General features: G+C 32.7%; 1 protein-coding gene, 1 long non-coding RNA gene and 1 pseudogene across 2 annotated transcripts; 1 reads left to right on the plus strand and 2 right to left on the minus strand.

The window, feature by feature from the left end:
- Window positions 1–16,524: 16,524 nt before the first annotated feature.
- On the plus strand, window positions 16,525–17,278 carry LOC107469606 (proline transporter 1-like; the record flags this gene model as incomplete). The annotated part of the gene is made up of 3 exons (XM_016088987.3): window positions 16,525–16,603; window positions 16,698–16,792; window positions 17,003–17,278. Coding segments are annotated over 3 exons (450 nt in total), but the record flags the coding sequence as incomplete, so codon positions are not given.
- Window positions 17,279–17,448: 170 nt separating this feature from the next.
- On the minus strand, window positions 17,449–18,976 carry LOC107469625 (ras-related protein Rab5-like; annotated as a pseudogene).
- Window positions 18,977–19,120: 144 nt separating this feature from the next.
- Window positions 19,121–20,968, minus strand: LOC127739679 (uncharacterized). The gene is made up of 5 exons (XR_008004432.1): window positions 20,655–20,968; window positions 20,306–20,417; window positions 19,911–19,982; window positions 19,368–19,432; window positions 19,121–19,210 (listed from the first exon to the last, which is right to left on the minus strand). It is a non-coding gene; the product is annotated as an uncharacterized LOC127739679 (long non-coding RNA).
- Window positions 20,969–22,633: the final 1,665 nt, after the last annotated feature.

A 22,633-nucleotide genomic window follows, 5' to 3' on the forward strand; every position in this document is an offset into this window, starting at 1 on the left:
ATTAATGAGATAAGTTTATTTTAGCAATTTAATCATGTGAGATATAAGATGAGTTGTTAATTGGTGTGAGTTATTAATCTAAATATATAAATTAATAAAATAAGTCTATTTTAGTAATCTAATCATATAAAATATAAAATGTTAGGTTTAAGTTATCTATTTCCAAATATATATAAACAATAAGATGAGATCCCTAATATATAAACAATAAAATGTTAGATTTAAATTAGTAATTATTTAAAATTAGTTAAATTAGTAATTATTTAACACTAACCAAATACTAATTTAACAATAAATTAATAATTATTGCTATTTAACACTAAATTATTGCTATTTAAATTAGTAATGATTTAAAATTAGATAAATTAGTAATTATTTAACATTAAATAGATACTAATTTAACAAATAAGCAATTAATGATACCAATTAAGATTGCTATTTAACAACAATTTTTAAAGACATAATAACATAAAGTAATTATCATAATAATTGCACGCCAAAAAAAATTAGAACTATTTTGTATTTTCTCATTAAAATATCCTATTATTAACAAATATTTATATAATAATTGTCACCATGTAAAATCCGGTTAATTAATGGCTAATTAACCCATAAATAAGAATTATTCTAGAAAGCCAAAAATGTGATTTTTATGGCTTAATATGATAGAGGAGATTGAGACGAGAATTTCGATACCAATTTTATAGAAAACAGACCAAGATTGGACCGAACGGGCTAAATCGGACCAACCGAACAAGTCAAGAAAATCTGAGATAGGATGCTCACTACAAAGAGAAGGTAAGAAGAAGAAGCTAAGAAAAGGAAAGGTAAAGAAGCAACAAGAAAGCCATGAAAGGAAGCAAAGAGAAGCAATGTTGGAGCCAAAGTTGGTGCTCCAATGTTGCTGGAAATGTTGCTCCTCACAACCTGAAGGGGTATACTTCAAACAAGAATAACTTGAGTTACAGAGCTCCAAATGAGGTGATTCCAAAAGCATTGGAAAGTATCAATTTAGAGCTTTAAATCTAGAGCTTTTCAAGCATATATGGCACTGCATGGTGGGTACTTAATTTGAGGGGGAAAACTTGCCCCGAAAGTGCAACGATGAACATAGTATCAACATGTAGTCAGGCCAGCTGACCTCGACATCTTCCATGGGGTATAACTCGAGTTGTAGAGCTCCAAAATACGTGCTCCCAACGGCATTGAAAATTAGACATTCAGGGCCTTCCAACAATATATAATAGTATGGGATGGACAATGCGTTTGAGCTCCAGAATCTGGCATTTTTGACCACGTTGGTGTGCCAACGTTGCCTCCAACGTTGCACACCGATGCCAGTGCCCTGTCCCCTTCAAAGGAGCATAACTTGAGTTTTATATGTCCAATTGAGATGATTCTAGTTGGGTTAGAAAGTTGACATTTAGAGCTTTCCAACCATATATAATAGTCTATAGTGGACATAAAATTGGCAACGTTGACAAGAGGACAATGTAACGGCTTGATGTGCAATTTTTTGGAACGTTTTGCTTTCTGGAAATTGAGAAAAAAACAATCCACGTGTACGCGTACGTGACGCTCATGTGTGGATGTGCCAATGTTGGAGGGAGCGTTTGTAGTCCAACGCTAAGGCCAACATGCACGATGAGAAGGCAGAATCTGAGATTGGAAATTTTTGCATCCACACGCACGCGTTGATGCATATTTTGGACCCAATTGCGCAAACGCGCAAAGCACGCGTACGTGTGGATAGAAAAACGTTGGCACTCTAATGTTGAGTCAAACGTACATGACAGTAAGCAGAACTGAATTTTAATAGAAATGTTTGATTCAACGTTGGCCATCAAACGTGGACTCCAACGTTAAGGCTAATCTCATTCTAAAATGCACAAATACAGAATATGAATGATAGTTGCCAACATCCATCATCAAGGAATCAATCATAACTGCTTCAATCAAGGCCAAGGCCCACATCCAAGTATTTGACGATCCAATTGAAGATGGAAAGAGGGTTATAAATAGAAGAATTGTTGAGGATTAAAGGAGCTCTCTGGGAGGCCCTGAGGGGGGCTTTGGGAGTTCAATTCCCTGATTTCCATTCATGCACTTTTCTTTTATTTTCCTATTGTACTTTCTTACTTTTCTGCATTTTTTCTTTTCTTTGTAATTTGAATTGAGCTATGAACAACTAGACCCCTTTCATTGGGTTAGGGAGCTCTGTGTAATTCAATGGATTATTATTAATTTTTATTCTTCTTCTTCTTTCTTTTCTCTTGATTTTGCTAGAAATCTTTCGGTCTTCATCCAATTGGATAGTTATCTTAGGAAAGAAGCTATTTATAATTGGATTTCCTCTGAACTCTGGAAGAGGAATGAGGAGATCATGCTAGAAATGCTTTCTCACATTGGATTAGATTGGGGTTTGGATGGATATAGTGACATGTAATCCTACCAACACTTTGATCTATGAATTTGTGTGGTATAATCAGCGACCAAACTTCATCTCTTTCCATGAGCACTTAATCAAGGAATTGGACAATTGTTCATGCTTAGAGAGATTAGATTGCCAAGGAATTGGGATCTAATTACCTAAGATTGCCAAGGAGACCAATGAATGTATTGATTGAGGAAGAGATGAAAATGAACTTGATCCGGAGAATTATCACATCTCCTGACCCCAATGAGCTTCCCATTCTCTGATCTTACCCATTCTTTTACATTATGTTCTTAAATTTCATGCTCAATCCCCATTCCCATTTAATTTCTTACAATTTAAGCTTATGCTCTTTATACTCCGCAATTTAATTTCTTTCATTTAATTTCTTGCGATTTAAGTTTCCTGCCAATTTACGTTGTGCAATCCCAATTCCAATTCTGATTTAGCTCAACTAGAATAATTCTTCAATTAAAGTTGCTCAAACAACCAATCCCTTTGGGATTCGACCTTACTCAATAGTGAGTTTTTACTTGACGACAAATCTGGTGCACTTGCCAATAGAAAATTGTTGAGAGACAGTTTTCGAGTGTATCACTCCCTTGGTCCTTGTGTAAGGTAAGATATCTTAAACCCTAGTGAGAATGTTGAATTTGTGGTTTTGGGTATTGAGCTTTTGTGTTTTTGTGTTTTATATATGTATATTGGAGCTTGACTGGTGATTTTGGAAAGCTTGGAAGAGGGCTTTGTGTGCTAAAATCTGTTCTTGCAGGTGTTGAAGCCTTGAGGGCTTGTGGAAAAATGGTTTGGAAGTGCTCCGGGTTGAGCGAGGAAATCGGCTAAGGTATGGTCTCAGTTTCCTGTATCTAAAATGTAATGTGGTGGGAAATACTTGGGCTAGAGGCCCTAAGATAGGGATTGAATTGTTGAGGTTGTTGAATGGTTGAGATATATTGTGTGGTCATATATATATGATTATGAATATTGATGTTTTGTTGGTATGATGTATGAGAAAAATGCATGTTGTGATATATACTTGATGACTGATTGAGGTTGAACTGTGGGTGAAACCATGTTGATGGTGAGTATGATATTGATTTTGTGTAATGATAGTTGATTGGAAATGGTGTTGTTGAAAATTGGTATGAAAAAGAGTATATGACATGAAAATGTGTTGAGATTGAGCCAATTGAGTGAAGTGGGTTAAAATGATGGGATTGTATTTTGTGAATTTGATAAAAATGCTAATGTATGAGTTGAGAAGGCTTGAGGTTGTTTTTTGGTATGTTTTGGTTGGTTTTGAAAAGGGTTGAAAATTGCTTGTTTTGAAAATGGAACTTTGTAGTTTTGTATGAAAAAGTAGTTTTTGGGCATACTTTGACGGAGCATAACTTGGATTCTGGATCCTCGATTTGTATCAAACTTATTTAGAAATGAAATTGGATCCGTGATGTTTATGTCATTCGAAGAACGGGTGAAAAATGATTTGAAACAGAGAAGTTATGTTTCACTATCCACGCGTACGCATGGTCCACGCGTACGCATCGATGGGCTGATTTGGTTGCCCAGCCAAAGTTCCCGAGAGTTGTGCGGGAATTGTGCTGGTTTTGGGCGTGTGGCACAAAACGCACCTATGCGTACGCATGGCTGACGCGTAGGTGTCCCTTGACTGTTTTCCCATCCACGCATGCGCGTGGGCGACGCTTACGCGTCGATGTACTTTTTGGCATTCCACGCGTGCGCATGGGCGATGCACATGCGTGACCCTGTTTTCTCTCCAAAGTTGATTTTTGAGTTTTCAAAGCCAAATTTTCTTGTTTCTAAGCCTCCGATCTCACCTCATATGTCTTAGATTGTTATGATATGCCTAGTTATGAGAGAAGAACTAGGGGATGTGATAACTTGTGGATGAAGAAAGGGAATAAATAATGATCAATGATGATCAAGTATGCTTGTATGAGATACGGAGGATGGTGGTGGAGGTGCTTTATGTGCCATGAGCCGAAAGGCTGTATTTGTTAATGAATTGGCTGGTTATGGATTTAACCATGAGCCAGATGGATGGGTTAATACCGAATTACAGCGGAGCCATTATTGAATTATGGCTGAGTATGAAATGCATATATGCTTATTGATTGAAATGTGAATTGTTGCACTTCCACTATCTGAGATACGAGTTTCCCTGGGTGAAAGCAGTGGCCACCACGTGCTCCAGGTGGAGACTCGATACTCTGCTGACCCTATTGATAAACCACTATTTTATGGTTTATAATGTGTTTAATTGTGTGGTTTTATCATCATCTTTACCCACTTATTCATATAATTAGCATGCATTTATATTTCCTTCCTAAAATTATCACATGATTGAAAACTTACTTCCTAGAGACTTTTAATTAGGTATTTTAATTCTCCTTTATCCCATTCGATGCCGTGATCTGTGTGTTAAGTGTTTCAGGCTTTATAGGGCATGAATGAATTGGAGATTGGAAAGGAAGTTTGCAAAAATGGAAGGAATACAAGAAATTAAGGAGATGACCAGCGAGAAGTGACGCTGCCGCATGGCTCACGCGACCGCGCGAAAGAGAGGAAATCGCAGTGACGCGGCCGCATGGCTCATGTGACCGCGCGGATTGGAAAAGCATAAGTGACGCGGAGGCATGGACGACGCGCCCGCGTGGGAAAGCAAAACGCCGAATGACGCGTCCGCATGAATGACGCAACCGTGTGGCGTGCGCGATCTGCAGAATTTCAGAAGTCACTGGCAGAGTTTTTGGGCCGGATTTTAACCCAGTTTTTGGCCTAGAAACACAGACTAGAGCCAGGGAACATGTAGAAACAGAAGAGAACAATTCATTCCGCATAATTTTTTAGTTTTAGATCTGGTTTTTACTCCTCCCTTAGGGTTTTACACACCTGAGCATTCACAATTAGGGATTGGAAGATTTTGGCTTTAGCTTTTGAGAAGAGTTTACCTCTGGTACTAGTCATTATATTTTGTTATTTATTTTGTGCTTATTCTTCTATGTTCTTAATCCCCCTAGAGTTGACATTGGCTTATTTTTACAAGTTATTAATATAGACTATTTTTATTTTTAATTAATCCTTTTCATTATTATTTATCATGTCTCTTTTTAATTCCTTTTCCTATGTTATGAGTCCTACATTCACAATGAGCGAGTAGTTCTCTTACTTGATGGGGAGTTGATTGAAAGGAACCCTTGAGTTGGGGTACTTAAAGAAAAAATTGTAATTGGGTTCATTGTTGGAATGTCCTCTAGTCACTAACACTAATCCTTTTCAATGAGCGGATTGGGACTTGTGAATATAAACAACATTCCAACTTTTTTGACTCTCTCTTACCTAGTGAGGGATAACCAAACAGAGCAACCTTCAATTATCAATTAATCTTGAGAGTACTCAACAAGAATAGGGTTTCCAACTAATCTACTCTCAGTCAAGGCTTTTATTTAAAATTAATTAAATTCTCTAATTTAAATTTCTGTCTATCAACTCAACCATTTTTGAAAACACCCGATTGATGAAATAGCACATCTCTCTGCAACTCGTTGGGAGACGACCTGAGACTCATACTCCCAGTATTTTAATTTAAATTTTGTGACAACCCTTCTAAATTGGTAAGCGGATTTTCGGTTGGTTAAGGACTGTACTTACAACGCATTTCTATTAATAATTCTTAACCCACCAATTTCCGCCATGTCACCTATCTCGTAAGTGTGGCCGGACACTGTGAAAGTTCTGGATGAGCTTGTTCCCGTGAATATACACCAGTGAGGGTGTTGGATAAAACTTATGATTATATTGAGTATAACTCAAGTTGGGGATGCACGACAGAGGGATAGTCCAATGGTTAGCTACCGGGACTTGTCGGGCTGGCTTTATAACCGACAAATGAGACTCATCAGCCATTAGGACAGGTATACATCATATGCATATTATGTGAATTGTTTGGAATGCCTATTTGACCGCATATTACTTGCTAATTGTCTAAATGCTATATTTGTTTCCTATTTGTATATCTCTTGTTTGATATAATTGTGTTTGCAATATTATACTACTGCTGGCGGTTGGGAGGTTTGAAGGATTTGGAAAGGGAAGTATTAGTTAGACTGAAGATCTTTAATCAGTTGCCATTTATGGTTTAGTCTGTTTATAAACTTTGAATTATCTATTGAAATTTCTAGGATTGCCTTCGACTTTCCCAGGATATTACATGTTAAATATGTGGGAACTGTTACCATGATGGGAACCTTTGGTTCTCACCCATGCAGATTTTATGGTTTTCAGATGCAGGACGTGAGGTTTCTCGCTGAGGCATGCTGGAGACTTCTGGTTTAGCGAAGATCCTTTGTTTTCGGGACTTTATTTTGGTTTTATATTTTTTCTTAGATACTTTTATCTCCACTAATAATACAAATTGTGATGACTCTTCTTAGAGGGAATTTTGGAGAATAGATTTCTGTATTCTTGACCCTTTGGGTTTCCTTGGGGTTTATTGCTTTATATATTTACATGTATATACCAGTCATCTCCGCAACCGGATTTTGAGTTTTGATATTTCTATTTTTGGCACTTCTTTATATATATATACGATTTTGTTTTACCTTTTTTCTTCAAAGGCTCCTAGCTATAAACATTATTCAAACTACTATACGTACTAAATATTATTTTTAGAGGTCGTAATACCTTGCCATCTCTGAATTATGACTTAAGCATAAGACTCTGTATGGTAGGGTGTTATACACTATAAATAATTATCATATTGTGAGTCAATTTAATAATTTTATTTATATGTATATAATTTAATAAATAAGATATATTATTTTTTTGAATGAAAATTATTATTAACAACAAACATAATTATTCTATTAAGAATTACATACATAACAATTACACTACTTGTTTAGACAACAAAGTGTGAGAACGTTAATAATTTTTACCGACACATTCAGTTAATATTCTAAACTCTCCGCAGTACTTTCAAAGCATCTCATCGATGCAGAGCTTCTCCGTCTCTGCCTCCTTCACTGTCATTTGCACCAGCAGCATACTAAGTTTGTGGTTATTCGAGGACATCGTGGATACCATTTTAAAATCCTCTTAATACAGATGTATGAAGCTTGCGTTAATTAGCTAGGGTGTGGGTGAGAGAAGGAGAGGAAAAGAGATTAGAGAGTGGTTGAGTTATTTATAATTTTGGAGGGTGCCATTTAACAGAAGTTTCTGAATGTCTTTGGCAGAAGTGCTTCACATGGCAGGTTATTTATATATGTATGTCTCTAATCTAATAGAACTTCAATATTGTCCAATAGAAATTGGGAGCTAATAATGTTTTAGAATTCCACTGTACCGTCATCCTAGTAATATCATAAGTCCTATGAGTATATGTGAACGTTATTATCATGAATCTAATTACAAAAGAGATAAGGTTATTTACAACTCAATTAATCATTTAATATTATTAGTAAAGATTTGATAATAAGCAATGTTAATTCGTTTGATTTATATTAATTTATTACAAGAACAGAAATTGTTTGTTATTTTAGGGATATGACTTTAGTTATTTCACTTATTTTCTGCTAAAGAAAATTGATATTTGTAAAACTAAATTGTTGTTAACTTTTACATATTTAATGTATAAGGTAACTATTAATACTATAAAAAAAATTTAGTTATCAAAAATTAAATTTAGATTAATATCTCAAATAGATATAAATTTAAGTTGGAAATAATATTTGACATTTGATATATCATTTTCTACCAAGCGAGTATTTTCTATTTTGTGCTCCTCATTTTTTAAGCCAACCAGCATCATGTTTAACTATTTTATTTATGAAAAGCTTTTAATTTATTGATTGATATCGAATACCTACTTTTATTTTATAAAAAAAATAGAAGGCTAAGTGGCTAACTGTCCAAAGTAGTAAAAAAAGTTTCGCTGGAACAAAAAAGGAGGTGATTCTAAATTGGGAAAAGTGATTGGCTGGTTGGAAGTGAATGATTTGAATGGAGTCATGAACAAAATAAGAGACTGTGATTTTAGGGGTGGTTGGTATTAAGTAACATATTAGTTCAATACATCGAACGGAGCAACCACAACCGCTGCTAGATGTGTGCAAAAAAACTGGTTTTACTAAACTGAATTGAAACTGAACTGAAACTGTTTTAAATAAACCAATTTTTTTAAATAAAAAACTGAACTGAAACCATAGTTTTTATGAAAAACCAGTTTATTAAAAACCAGTTTTTATGGTTCAGTTTAGTTTTAAACCAAATTAAAACTGGTTTTATTTAGACTCCAAAATTAATTTTACATACTCTTTCTTTCTCTATCTCCTTTCACTCTCTCTCTCCCCTTTCTCTCTCTCTCTTTCTCTCTCTCTCTCTCCCCTTTCTCTATCTCTTTCTCTCTCTCTCTCTCTCCCTTCTCTCTCTCCTCTCCCTCTCTCTCCTTTCCCCCTCTCCCTTCCTTCCTCTCTCTCTTCCTCTCTCTCTCTCCTCTCCCTCCTCTCTTTCTCCCTCTCCTCTCTCTCTCTCCCTTCCTTTTTCTCCCTCTCCCTCTTTTTCCTCTCTCTCTCTCCCCCTCTACCTCTTCTTCCCCTTCCTTCTTCTCTCTCCTCCCCTCTCTCTTCCTTTCTCTCCCCTTTTTTTCTCTCTCTCCTCTCCCTCCTCTCTCTCCCTCCCCTTTTTCTTCCTCTCTCTCTCTTCTTCTCCTCTTTCTCCCCCTCCTCTCTCCCTTCTCTCTCTCTCTCTCTCCCTTCTCTATCTCTCTCTCTCTCTTTCTCTCTCTCCCTCCTATTCTCTCTCTTTCCTTTTCTCCCCTCTCCCTCTCTCTCCCCCTCCCATCCCCCTTCTCTCTCTCTCTCTCCCTCCCTTCCCCTTCTCTCCCTCTCTTCCTCTTTCCCCTTTTGTTTCTCTCCTCTCTGCCCTCTCTCCACCTCCCCTTTCTCATCCTCTTTCTCTCTCTCTCATTTTTCTCTTTTTTCTTTCTCTTTCCTATTCTTCTCTCTCTCCTTCCCTTATTTCTCTCTCCTTTTCTCTCTCTCTCATTCCCTCCTTTCTCTATCATTTTCTCTCTCTTTTTTCTCCTTCCTCTCTCTTCTTATTCTCTTTTTCTCCTTTTTTCTCTCTTTTTTCTTTCTCTCTCATATCCTTTTCTCACTTTATATTCCTCTTCTCTTTCTCTTCCTCTTTTCTCCAAAATAAGAGAGAGAAGGAGGAGAGAGAGAGAAGAAGAGAGAGATGAGGAGGAGGAGGAGAGAGAGGAAGAGAGAGAAGAGAGGAAAAAAAGCGCAAGGAAAGAGAGAAGGAGGAAGAGAGAGAAAGAGAGAGAGAGAAATGGGAGAGAGGGATAGGGAAAAGAGAAAAATGAGAGAAAGGGATAGAGAGGGAGAAAATGAGAGCGAAAGAAAGGGGAGGGGAAGAAAGAGGGGCAGGGAAGAGAGAGAGATGAGTGAGAGAGAGATGGAGATAGGGAGAGAGAGGGGAAGAGAGAGAAAAGGAAAAAGTGGAGAGAGAGAGAGAGAGGAAGACAAAGAGAGGGTGGGGAGAAAGAAGGGGAGCGAGAGAGAAGAGGAAGAGAGAGGAGGGAGAGAGAGAAGGAGAGAGAGAGAGAGCAAAGAAGAGAAAGAGAGGAAGAGGGGAAGGAGAGAAAAAGAGAGAGAGGAGGGAGAGAAGGAGAGAGGGAGAGAGGACGGAGAGAGAGGGAGAGAAAGAGAGAGAGAGGGGGAAAGGAAAGGAGAGAGAGAGAGAGAGAGAGAGAGAATGAGAGAAAGGGATAGAGAGGGAGAAAAGGGAGAGAGAAAGAGAGAGGGAGAGAGAGAGGAAGACAAAGAGAGGGGAGGGGAGAAAGAGGGGAAGGGGAGAGAGAGGGAAAAGGAAAATAGAGAGGAGGAAGAGAGAGAAAGGAGGGGGAGAAAGGGAGAGAAGAAGATAGAGAAAGAAAGAGAGAAAGGAGAGAGAGGGAGAGGAGAAGAGAGAGAAAAAAGAGAGAAAGGAGAGAGAGGGGAGAAGGAGAGAGTGAGGGAAGAAGAGAGAGAGAGAGCAAAAGGAAGAGAGAGAGATAGAGAGAGGAAGAGAGAGAGAGAGAGAGAAAGAGAGAGGAGAGAGAGAGAGTGAGAGGGGAGAGAGAGTGTGGGGAGAGAGAGGGGAGAGAGAGAGGGGAAGAAAGAGGGAGAGTGTGAAAACTAGTTTTAGCCTATAAACCAGTTTAAACTAGTTTTTTTAGTTAAAACCAGTTTTATTTTTATAAACTGGTTTAAACTGGTGCACTGTATTATAAACTGGTTTAGAACCAGTTTTATATGTGACAAAGCAGTTTGGTTCAGTTTTTAAACCATTTAAAATGGTTTAGTGCAGTTTCAGTTCAGTTTATAGAAAAACTTAACCATGCACACCCCTAGTCATACCTATGACTATATAAATTGATTTTAAGGTTTAACTAATGATAAAATATAATAAAATAATATATTTATATATAATATATATAATCTTTTTATCTAATTTTTTATCAGAATTTTTAAATATAAAATTCCAACTTATTCAATTTATTTACCAATTTCTTTTACAATTTTGTTTTAACCATTAGATCTAAACAATTTTATGTGAGTTGTTCAATCTCTCTCTCTTTTTATATATATGATAGAATTATTAATGAAATAAATTTATTTTAACAATTTAATTATGTAAGATATAAGATATTATGCATTAATTGATGTGAGTTATTAATTTCTAAATACATAAACAATATGATGAAATTATTAATAAAATAAGTCCATTTTAGTAATCTAATTATATAAGATATAAAATATTAGATTTAAGTTATCTATTTTCAAATATATATATATATAAACAATAAGATGAGATTTCTAATAAAATATAAATCTATTTTGATAAGAGATTAGTCTATTTTAATAAAAGATATAAGAAGTTAGGCTTTCCAAAAATAAAAAGATGGAATGTACAGAAAGCTATACGGTACGTGGGCTAGAGACTAGAATTTAGGAACACCTAATATTCATCTAAATGTCGAGAGAAATTTAACCTTTATTTAGTAGTGAAAATAAGGATGCATGCATGAATTGAGTGAGTTTTGTAAACAACATGCTTGTTTATTTATATAAAATAAAAACGTGGGTATCTTTTAGATTTATGTAACTATTGTTTTTATTTTTAAAAAATTTGAAATCAAGATTAATTATTGATTCCAACACTCAATTTGAATTTGCATTAATAATTGATTCCAATACAAGAAGAAAGCTTAGAACAGAAATAAAAGTAAGGGAATGAAAGTAGACAAAGACGAAGAACAATTAATTATTGTCATCAAAAGTCCTTCCTAATTAATAAAGTTGATCCTGTCAAAAAAAATTGATATTTATAAAATTAAATTGTTGTTTACTTTTACATATTTAATGTATAAGGTAACTCTTAATTCTATAAAAAATTTTAGTACAGTTATCTAAAATTAAATTTAGATTAATATCTCAAATAGATATAAATTTAAGTTGGAAATAATATTTGACATTTGACATATCATTTTCTACCAAGTGAATATTTTTTATTTTATGCTCCTCATTTTTTTAGCCAACCAGCATCATGTTTAACTATTTTATTTATGAAAAGCTTTTTATTTATTGATTGATACCGAATACCTACTTTTATTTTATAAAAAATAATAGAAGATTAAGTGGCTAACTGTTCAAAGTAGTAACAAAAGTTTCGCGCTGAAATAAAAAAGGAGGTGATCCTAAACTGGAAAAAGTGATTGGCTGGTTGAAAGTAAATGGTTGGAATGGAGTCATAGACAGAATAAAAGACTGTAACTTTGGGAGAAGTTAGTATTAAGTAACATATTAATTCCATACATGTAATTAGCATCTGTATATACTAGTAGTTCATTAGATGAATTTACAACATTTTTAGTAAGATAGTCTGTTTACATTATACAGATGTCACACTGCAATGGATTAGTTTAAATTTCAATTTGTTGCAATAGTTGAGTGTATATATGCAGGCTCATTGTTGGACCTGAGGAGCAGTTTGGCGTGATTGTGTTGCTATCTTCTTATGCAATTTAACCATTGTAATGCCTAACAAAACAATAGGAAGGAACGATACTAACCATGAAAATCACAAAGATGGTAATGACAACGTTAAAGTGCCGGAAACCAGGCACCAAATTAGCAGTGGTTAGTACTAATCGGGTTTACTAATAAAATAAATTCATTTTGATAAGAGATTAGTCTATTTTGATAATAGATATAAGAAGTTAGGCTTTTCAAGTTAGGCTTTCCAAAAAAACAAAATCTAATTATTCATCTAAATGTCGAGACAAATTCAACTTTTATTTAAAAATTATTAAAAAATAAAAATTAAATATAAAATAAAAACGTGGGTATCTTTTAGATTTATGTAGATATTGGTTTTTTAATTTGAAATCAAGATTAATAAATTGTAGAACTTATTATAGAAAGTTGTAAAATAAAAAATGATAATTTTGGAATTATCAAAAATTAAAACTACTATGGTGTGTGACATTTGACCAATTCAGTTATTATTCTCATTATTGTTAAATTTTGTTTACCATAAGAATGTAGCATACACTTTTAACAACAGCTATGCATTACACTTATTATATACCATAAGAGCGTATTGCAAATTATTTTTCTAATTTATTTACTTGGATGACAAGTGCAAAGTGGACAACAAAAAAGAAAAGTATTTGTTTTCTTTTAATTGCATATATACCTACCAAATGTTAAAATCATGAACCATTCTATTGTAAACTTTGATGAGGTCTAATAATTTTTTCTTCATAATTAGTTTAAAACAATAAAAATCTTTAATAAGACTAGACTAGTCCAAATAAAAATATTGAAAGGTGTGTATTGAGCATAAAATAGTTAGGATTAGGTTAATAAGTTATGATGTATATATATATCTAATAGAAATGATGACATTTTTTTTATAAAATATTATATATCTAATATATGTCTTTTTTTATGTAAGAATTTTTATTAATTTTAAATGAAAATTTGTAGTTATTTTGTTTTGGAGAAAAGCTCGCATACAAGTCATTAGGGCTTGTATACTTTACAAGTTAATTAACGAATAAACCCCAAAAACGCAATGTAAGATCTACGTCCTTCTTCTTCTTCCTCTTCCTCTTCTTCTTCTTATTTTCTTTCATTTCTTGCCTTCTCTTCCTCCTTCTTTTTCTTCTTGCTGCAAGTTCTTCTTCCTCTTCCTCTTCTTCTTCTTCTTCTTTTCTTTCGTTTCTTGCTTTCTCGTTCTCGTTCTTCTTCTTCTTGCACGTTCTTCTTCCTCTTCATCTTCTTCTTCTTTTCTTTCGTTTCTTGCCTTCTCTTTCTCCTTCTTCTTCTTCTTGCTGCACGTTCTTCTTCCTCTTTCTGTTCTTCTTCTTCATTTACGTGCTTTTCTCTCTGTTTTCTTTCTTCGTTATTCTTGATTTCCATTTTTTTACATCAAGCTCTGAAATCGTTTTTGAAGAAGAAGAAGCAGCAGAAGATGAGGAGTAGAAAGAGAAAGAGTTCTGAAATATGCATAAGGTGTACTTCAACGAATTTTGGGTGTATTTCTTAAATTCTTTGGGTGTATTTCTGTAATCCTTTGGGTGTATTTCTATAATCGTTTGGGTGAATTTCTGTAACCCTTTGGGTGTATTTCTGTAATCGTTTGGGTGTATTTCTGACGTTCCATTATCTTCAAATTTGGCAAGAAAATTATTTTCATGGAGGAAGAAGAAGAAGAGTCGTTCATAATGCATGGTGAGTAGCGCGCTTTGGAAACAGGAAGTTGTTGAATAACGTGTGTTTTATTTACTCTTGAATGTGAAAGTGTAATGCGTTAATTAAGTGTAATGCGTGTGTTTTATTGGACTTGTAAGACTTGTAAGCCAAAAAGATTTGTATGTGTAGCAGGCCTCTTTGTTTTGATTATGCTGCAATAATTTTATTTATTTATTTTTATAATAATATGAGCAACAAATAAAGACTAAACATTAAATAAATCATTTGGTTATATGTAAAAAGTATGATATTATTATGTTATAAATTATTAATTTTGAAAATTTTAACTAGTTAAGTCGAAGTATATGAATGCCTCTATATTCAACAATATTAATTTGTCAATAAAAATATTTTTAGAATCTTGTTAACTAAATAGTATTCTAAACATATTTTTTGCATTTAAAAAATTGAATCAATTATTTATATTTTAAGATTTTCAATACATTATACTATCTTTTACACTTAATTATTAGATTATTAGAAACCTTAGCAAATTCCTTAATTTTAAAATAAGATGTGATGATTATTTTTTTTAAAAGTTTGTAAGTGGTTAAGATCAGAAGAGGTATATGTGTGTGTGTCTTTCTCAAGTAAGAGTATTTTTTAATTTGGATTTTTTGAATTTTTACATACGTTTTTTTATTTTTTATTTTTAAAAAAATTCTAAAGATTGAATTTTAGACATTTCGGTCATAAATGATATTATATAATAAAATTATTTCTCTCAAAAAATTAATTAAACTAATAAGATTAGAAAAAGTACATAAATGATTATATATTAACACAAGAAATATCACATAATAATTAGTATTATAAGTCTAATATCTTTTAACAATATAATTTTCAAAGTATTTATAAGGGCAAAGTACCATTTTTCTCTTAACATAAAACTCACTCAGTTCTAACATAGTCTTGCAATTTGTCTAGTCAAATCTAATTAGATCATCCACAAATATTAATTCCTGCAATCAAAATTTTACACGCCAAATTCATTTTTGGATGTGCGAGGTGTGCTCCTTTATGGTTGTAGGCATAGAGAAAAAGAAATTACAATACCACAAGTAATTCTACCTCCAGATTCATTATAGTGAATGGTGTTAGATTTTGTGCAATTTATGAAGCAAAAAAAAAAAAAAAGAAAAAAGTTGTAGATTAGATAAAAGATATGTATGCATGGTGCAAAAATTTAGGAGTATGCTAATGTGATGTGATATGAAAGTATATATAATATATACGTTAGTATTAGATCAGAATGCTTTTGTTCAGATTCATCATCAGTTGTGTTGTGGCTTCTGAGGGAGAATACATTATTTTGTGTTTCTTATTATTTCAACGACACTCAGTGGAACACATAACACTCTTCGAATTTTTTATTTTAATAAATAAAATAAATGTAATATTTATTAAAATAAATAATTATTGAAGTATTTATTAGTTTAAATTTCGTTGTCTTATTTCATTTATAATGTAAATGAGATGATAATGCATATATCTTGTTTATAGTGTAAATGAGATAAAACACGTCAATTAATTTACTTATTTTCTGCCAAAGAAAATTGATATTTATAAAATTAAATTATTGTTTAGTTTTTGCATATTTAATGTACAAGGTAACTATTAATTCTATAAAAAATTTTAGTTATCTAAAATTAAATTTAGATTAATTTCTCAAATAGATATAAATTTAAGTTGGAAATAATATTTGATATTTGACATATCATTTTTTATTAAACGAGTATTTTTTATTTTGTACTCCTCATTTTTTAAGCAAACCAGCATCATGTTTGACTATTTTATTTATGAAAACTTTTTTGTTTATTAATTGATATCGAATACCTACTTTTATTTTATAAAAAATAATAGAAGACTAAGTGGTTAACTGTTTAAAGTAGTAAAAAAAAATTTTGCAGTAGAACAAAAACGGAGGTGATTCTAAATTGGGAAAAGTGATTGGCTCGTTGAAAGTGAATGATTTGAATGGAGTCATGGACAGAATAAGCGACTGGTGGTTTTAGGAGGGTTGGTATTAGGTAACATATTAGTTTAATACATATAATTAGTATCTAATAGTTCGTTAGATGAGTTTACAATATCTTTGACAAAATAGTCTATTAACATTGTATTTGAATATATATGTATAGTATACAAGACTCAAGGAAATTAACTGCAGTTGAATGACTCTATATACTTAAATAGTGAAAGGTTCTATATAAATGAATTGCATGAAATGACTCATACCTATGACTATAAATAAAATATAAAAATACTCTTGTTGCTATGCTCCATGAGTATGGGGGGAGAAGGCACATCAGATATAGAGATCTTGCTGGATTCATATACGGTAACAAATACTCATCTTTTACAAATGTTTTCAATAACATGCAAATATTTCTTTTTCTCTCATGTAGTCATGTTTCATCCCTTTCTTACCGCAGGAAGATGGGCGTATACTCTTACATGGGCTCTACAATACGTCAATCTTTTCATGATCAATACTGGCTACATCATTTTGGCCGGTTCAGCCTTGAAAGTAACACAAATTCAATCTCTTCCTCAGTTTAGAATATGTTTCTTCAGATAGTGTGTATGTCTAGCCATTCTGTTACATGCATACAAAAAATATATAAAAACAATATGCATTGGTTAATTTGGTAATTGAATTTCTTTTTTTTTTTTGGTATTTCCAGAGGGTTCTTTTCGTGAATTCTTTTTTTATTTTTATATGTTCGATGTGGTGCAGGCTACTTATCTTTTATTCTGGGATGATCACACAATGAAACTTCCATATCTTGTTGCCATAGCTGGCTTTGTGTGTGCACTGTTTGCCATTGGAATCCCTACTCTTTCAGCTCTTGGAGTTTGGCTGGGTTTTTCAACTCTCTTGTGTCTAGCTTATATTGTTATATCATTTGTGTTATATCAAGTAGTGCCATTTCTAAAAAAATATGCATTTTGTGGAACCAAACTCTCACTAGCAAAGTTACAATCACTTGGAGGACATCAAAAATCCAGATAACAGATTATGAAATTATCTTCTAATTAAATATCATCAAAATTAGGAATGCACCAACGAAAAGTCTCATAAACTTTACCAAGAAAAAGAATATCCTGAATTAGACTTTGAGCATAGAATCTACAAATTTCAGTGCAAACAACTGAAGATACAACTAAAATAAAGTCGGGAGAAACTATTTTAACGGTTAATAAGTGCAAATATGGTTAATATGGTTTAAAAAGAGGCAAGCCTGAATAATCAGGCGATGAATAAATTATTGCATGCAGTTTGGGCGTTACTTTGCAGGTTTGTTTCTTTATTCATCCATCTTGAAAGTAGGAAAATACCAAGTTAGAAGCTTCTGGAATACAAATGAAATGCAGATTCAACTTATATTGATAATAGCATTAACTAAACACAGCAAAACAAGCTGCTTCTTCTGGTTTCTTGAGGTATGCTATGCAGCTTGATTCCAGTTTGGCGTGAAGGGTTTGCTTTTGCCAATCTCTTTGCTGCAAAAAGAAAAGGAAAGAAACACACACATTCGATCACTCATTCAGGTTTATTTGATGGTAGAGTTAGAGATTAACACCGCCTACCTATTTCATAGAAGAGCTTGTTCACATTCTGTGCAGTTTTTGCTGAAGTTTCAAGAAAAGACAATCCGTTTTCTTTCGCATATTCTTCACCGTCCTGTATATACATGAAACAAACATCACCGTTTCACCACCCAAAACCTGATTCTTTCATTAAATTTGCACTGTAATGTAAGCATATATATCAAAAAGAAATACCTCATTCGCAACCTTTCTCTCCGCTCCCAAATCAGCCTTGTTAGCCACCAAAAACATTATCAAACTCGGATTTGCTGATCACATGGTTTATCAGATAAATTGAGTTAGAATCCTAGTTACTCGCTACTCATTTATGAGATATAGACAAACTTACCATGTCGTTGCACTTGTTGAACCCACTTCTTTGCTCGCGCAAAAGATTCCTGGTTACACAATGCATCACTTACAAATCAATCATCACGTTTGTTTTATTTTTCGTGCACTACTCCTCATGTATGGACCTTGCTTTTTTTCCCCCCTAAAAACAATGTGGATGTTTTTGCTTCGTCTAATTTCCATGAACCTCAGCTTTTAAATGTGAAGACTAGTTTTCTACAAAAATGTTTTATTTTTATTCTAACATATAAAAACACTTAGAAATTATATAGATATGAAACAACTGTGAAGTTTACTTATATAGATATGAATTCAAGAGGTTCATTTAAGGATCATTTGGGTAAGAAACAATGAAATGATATAAGCGAATATTGAAACAAGTGATTAGTGATGAGATGATTAATAGAGTTAGTAGTTAGTACCATGCTTGTAATGTCATAGACAACAATGGCAGCATCAGCACCACGATAGTACATAGGGGCCAAACTATAGTAACGTTCCTACCCTGTTGTGTCCCATATATCAAATTTGACAGTGGCTTCATTCAAAGACAAAACCTGAGTGAAGAACGCTGCCCCAATTGTTGATTCCTGCACCCTTCCACATAGAATAAGGTTAATCCATTCCCAACACTAATAGCCATATAATATAATAAGAAAATGCAATAACTAAGAGTAACCTGGTACTCAGAAAATTGGCCTTTCACAAATCTAAGAACCAAAATTGTCTTCCCTGCTCCCATGTCCCCAAGAAGTACCTGCCAGATCATTAATCATTATTCATCGCCTGATTATTCAGGCTTGCCTCTTTTTCTAATTATATTGATGAAAGTATATAAAATCATAATATAATTATTTATGAACTAAGCTCTCTAAACGATAAAATAACGACGGCTAAAAACCTTATTTACCTCTTTTTTTTCCCAGGTAGTTTTTACCGTCGTTAATTTGTCTAATGATATTATCAAAATATCTGGACTTGCATATATATCTAATTTTGCCATCTGCTTAAAATAAAAAGTGCAAATAGTCGTAGTTACTTACTCTGATAGGTGAATTAATTGACAAATTTAGATTCTTCATCTGCTCCTATTTATAATCTTCCTATGGCTATATATTCTATTATTCTATCAATACATTTGGGAACTGGTAAGCAAGTACCTTGATGAGTTACAATTTCAATGCTACAGTCAAAGCCTCCATGGTTTCGATCACAAGAGCAGAAGCTGAGTCAAGAAAATAAACAAGTAGAATGGTAAATTCCTTAGTAAGTTGGAGAACAAATGCATAAGATACAATATCTCAGTCATTACATGGAATTTCTTGATGAGCTCACCATCATCAATTCTCTTCGCCACCAAATAATCCTACAAACTAACCCTTATCCACTAATAAAATGGTGTTATAGATTTAAAAATAATCTTATGCCTTCACCTAACAGTTAAAGTGTCTATATGACTGCAATTCAGAGGCTAAGTATTCCTACTCCACTTCCTTATGAAAGTCGAATTATCCATTCCTCAAGCCAAACAAAGTCAATTTTGAGGAGCATGCAGGAAACTTGATTTAAAACCAATGATGTGCCTTAACAACTTAGGCTTTTAGGAGTGAAATCCCTCGGCATTTGGAATTTGATATCATCATAAGCATCTATGACTATGATCAAAGATATTGCTATAAAGTAAAATGGAGCTACAAAAATACCCGATTGTTTGTCAATGTCATAGGGATTTTTTTCTGCATTGGAAAACACAGCCTATACCAAGACCATTTATCCTGAAAAACAAAAGGAACAAAAAAAGTGAATTATTAAAAATTAGAGAAAGTCTAGGGGCCAGCAATTTTGTTAAAATTTGGCCAGCATTTAACCATCAAAAGTAAAATGAGTAATCCTGCACCATTGGATGTAATCTCCCACCATTAAACACACTTATGATGACTAATTGATGGCTATATATCACCATTTTTGCTGGCTCCGTAGCACTCGTCTAAAAATTATTAAAAATAAGGATACAAGTTCAGAGTAGAGAGAAATTAAGATGGAATTTGCATTTTAGAACTATGGTTTTAAGAAAAAGTGTAACAAATTTGTTGCCTACCTGAGATTGCTGAATTCGCCATTGATAAGGCATCTGGCAATGGAGGACTTCCATCTCTAAAGCATATGATCGGCAACATACTCTGTGGAGCTGTTTCAATTCTTGAGACATCCTGAAACAGTGTGCATACGAACAAATAAAAGAGGCAAAAATATTTTCGAGCCCACCGATCACACAGTAAGATGATATCTTAGAGAGATATGATAATCAGAGCGCTATTTCATTTTAACTTTAACCAATACAATATGAGGCATCATAAGACAAGACATCAAAATAGAATAACATGAAATGAATTCAATTAACAGTCATCATTCCTACCAACAAAGAAGTATGAAGTGAATATACTTACAAGGTCTACATTTGAGTTCAATGCTATAGATAGCACAGAGAACCATGGCGGCAAGTCAACTGCAGCATGTATCACATACCAATTAAATCACCAAATCAGAAGGATTGAAGAAAAAATAAAGGTTACTCCCCATTCTCTAAACTATCAAGAAATACTATCTAAAACGTACATTTCAATGCTCCACAAATTAGAGATCAAATGAAAAATACTGGTTCTTCCAAATCAAAATAATATTGTATCCTACTTTTCAAAATTAACATTGGTCATCAGTTAAAACTAAACTGATAAAATACTTTCATGAGTAAAGGCTAAACTCCATATATAAGTGGAAAACAACTAAATATTCCAAACCGTGAATATTCACAGTTAGTGTTGCCATATAAAGCTTTAAATTTTGTTTGCCATAAATTTTGAGTAAAGGCTAAATTCTTTTTTTTGGAAGAATTAAAGCAAATTTGAGATGGATAGACAAGAATATTCACAGTTAGTGTTGCCATAAATGAACAAAAAATAACAAATTAAGATAAAAATTAATGCTTCACTCACCAGGACTTTCTCCCCTAAATTTTCTGCCAACTTCATGAACAAATAGAACAAATTATCAAAAATTTAAAGAATGTACTTTACAATTTACATCTGAAAAGAATTCGATTGTTAACCTACTTTTTCGGGACTATGATGCATTTACTTCAGCATAGGATGCCATATCATTGATTGCTGCATTCACCTTCTCTAGTAAAATAATGAAAAGGGAAAGGAATTTAAAACCTACTGGATTGCTCCAAGAGATTTTCATTTTTATGATTGATTCTTCCTTTAAGTAGATATATAAAGAAAAGTGATTCAAATACTTGCAAGAGAGTAGATTTTATCATCAAAATTTTCACTCAATTTTACATATTCAAATATATATACTCATGAATCATGATTAATTTATTCCAACTATATTTAAAGTATACTCCTTTATTGAGTCTTTTCATAAATAAAATCTTTAATTTATTTCATTCCAATTTTTAAATTATATCAAACAATTAATTATTCTTTTAAATTGATTAGTGTGAAAGAATTGATTAATATTTTTTTTTATCAAAATACTATATGTCCTCAAGTTTTTCGCCAAACTCTATCTCTTCAGATGTATATATCTACTAGATTAAGACCCGCGTAATGCGCGGAAAAGTAGATTACTTATATTATAAATAAATTTTAATAAATGTTATATTACAAATATTTGAGAGAACATATTATAAATAGATTTTGAATTATTTTTTTTAAAAAGACATAGATTATTTATATTAGAGTTATATAAAACTACATTTTTTTTATTTTTTAATTTGCATTAATTGCTACACTGTCTTTTTTGCGTTTTTTTGTAAATAATTAATAAAATGAATGAATGAGAATGAAAAATATATAAAAATGTTAAATTAAATTTAAGAAATTTTTGACAATTAGTATGAGAGATTAAGAAATGAAGAGTAGTAAAAGTCTAATATGTATAAGTTGTAGAATTTGAATATTTGTAACTGAAATTTTTTATAATAATTATTATTATGACACTTTTAATGTATGTTTATTGCATTTAATTAGTACTTGAATAATAATAGATAAGAGTTTTTTATTTTAATTTTTTAAAATATTTTACTAAATAGTAATTGGTTGACATCTTTTACCAAGTCATTAGAATTGTTGATGTGGCATCAGTAACAAAGAAAATATGGCTTAAACTCATTGTGGAGAAAGTTAATATCAACTTTTATATATTATAAATAGTTAGATAGATAGATAGATAGATTTGGAAAGATTTGAGTGGTGGATTCTAAAATTTTGTCAAGTAAGTGATGGTGCTGACATGACGTTAGTAGAAGAAGAGAAATAACTTAGAAGTAATGTGGGTAAACCTAATTTTGATTGTGACTGTTGGACAGAACCATTTAAAAAAGAGGAATACATAAACCTGTGCTACTTGCAATGAGTTC

This window comes from Arachis duranensis, chromosome 10 (genome assembly GCF_000817695.3).
Source record: "Arachis duranensis cultivar V14167 chromosome 10, aradu.V14167.gnm2.J7QH, whole genome shotgun sequence".
NCBI lineage: Eukaryota > Viridiplantae > Streptophyta > Magnoliopsida > Fabales > Fabaceae > Arachis > Arachis duranensis.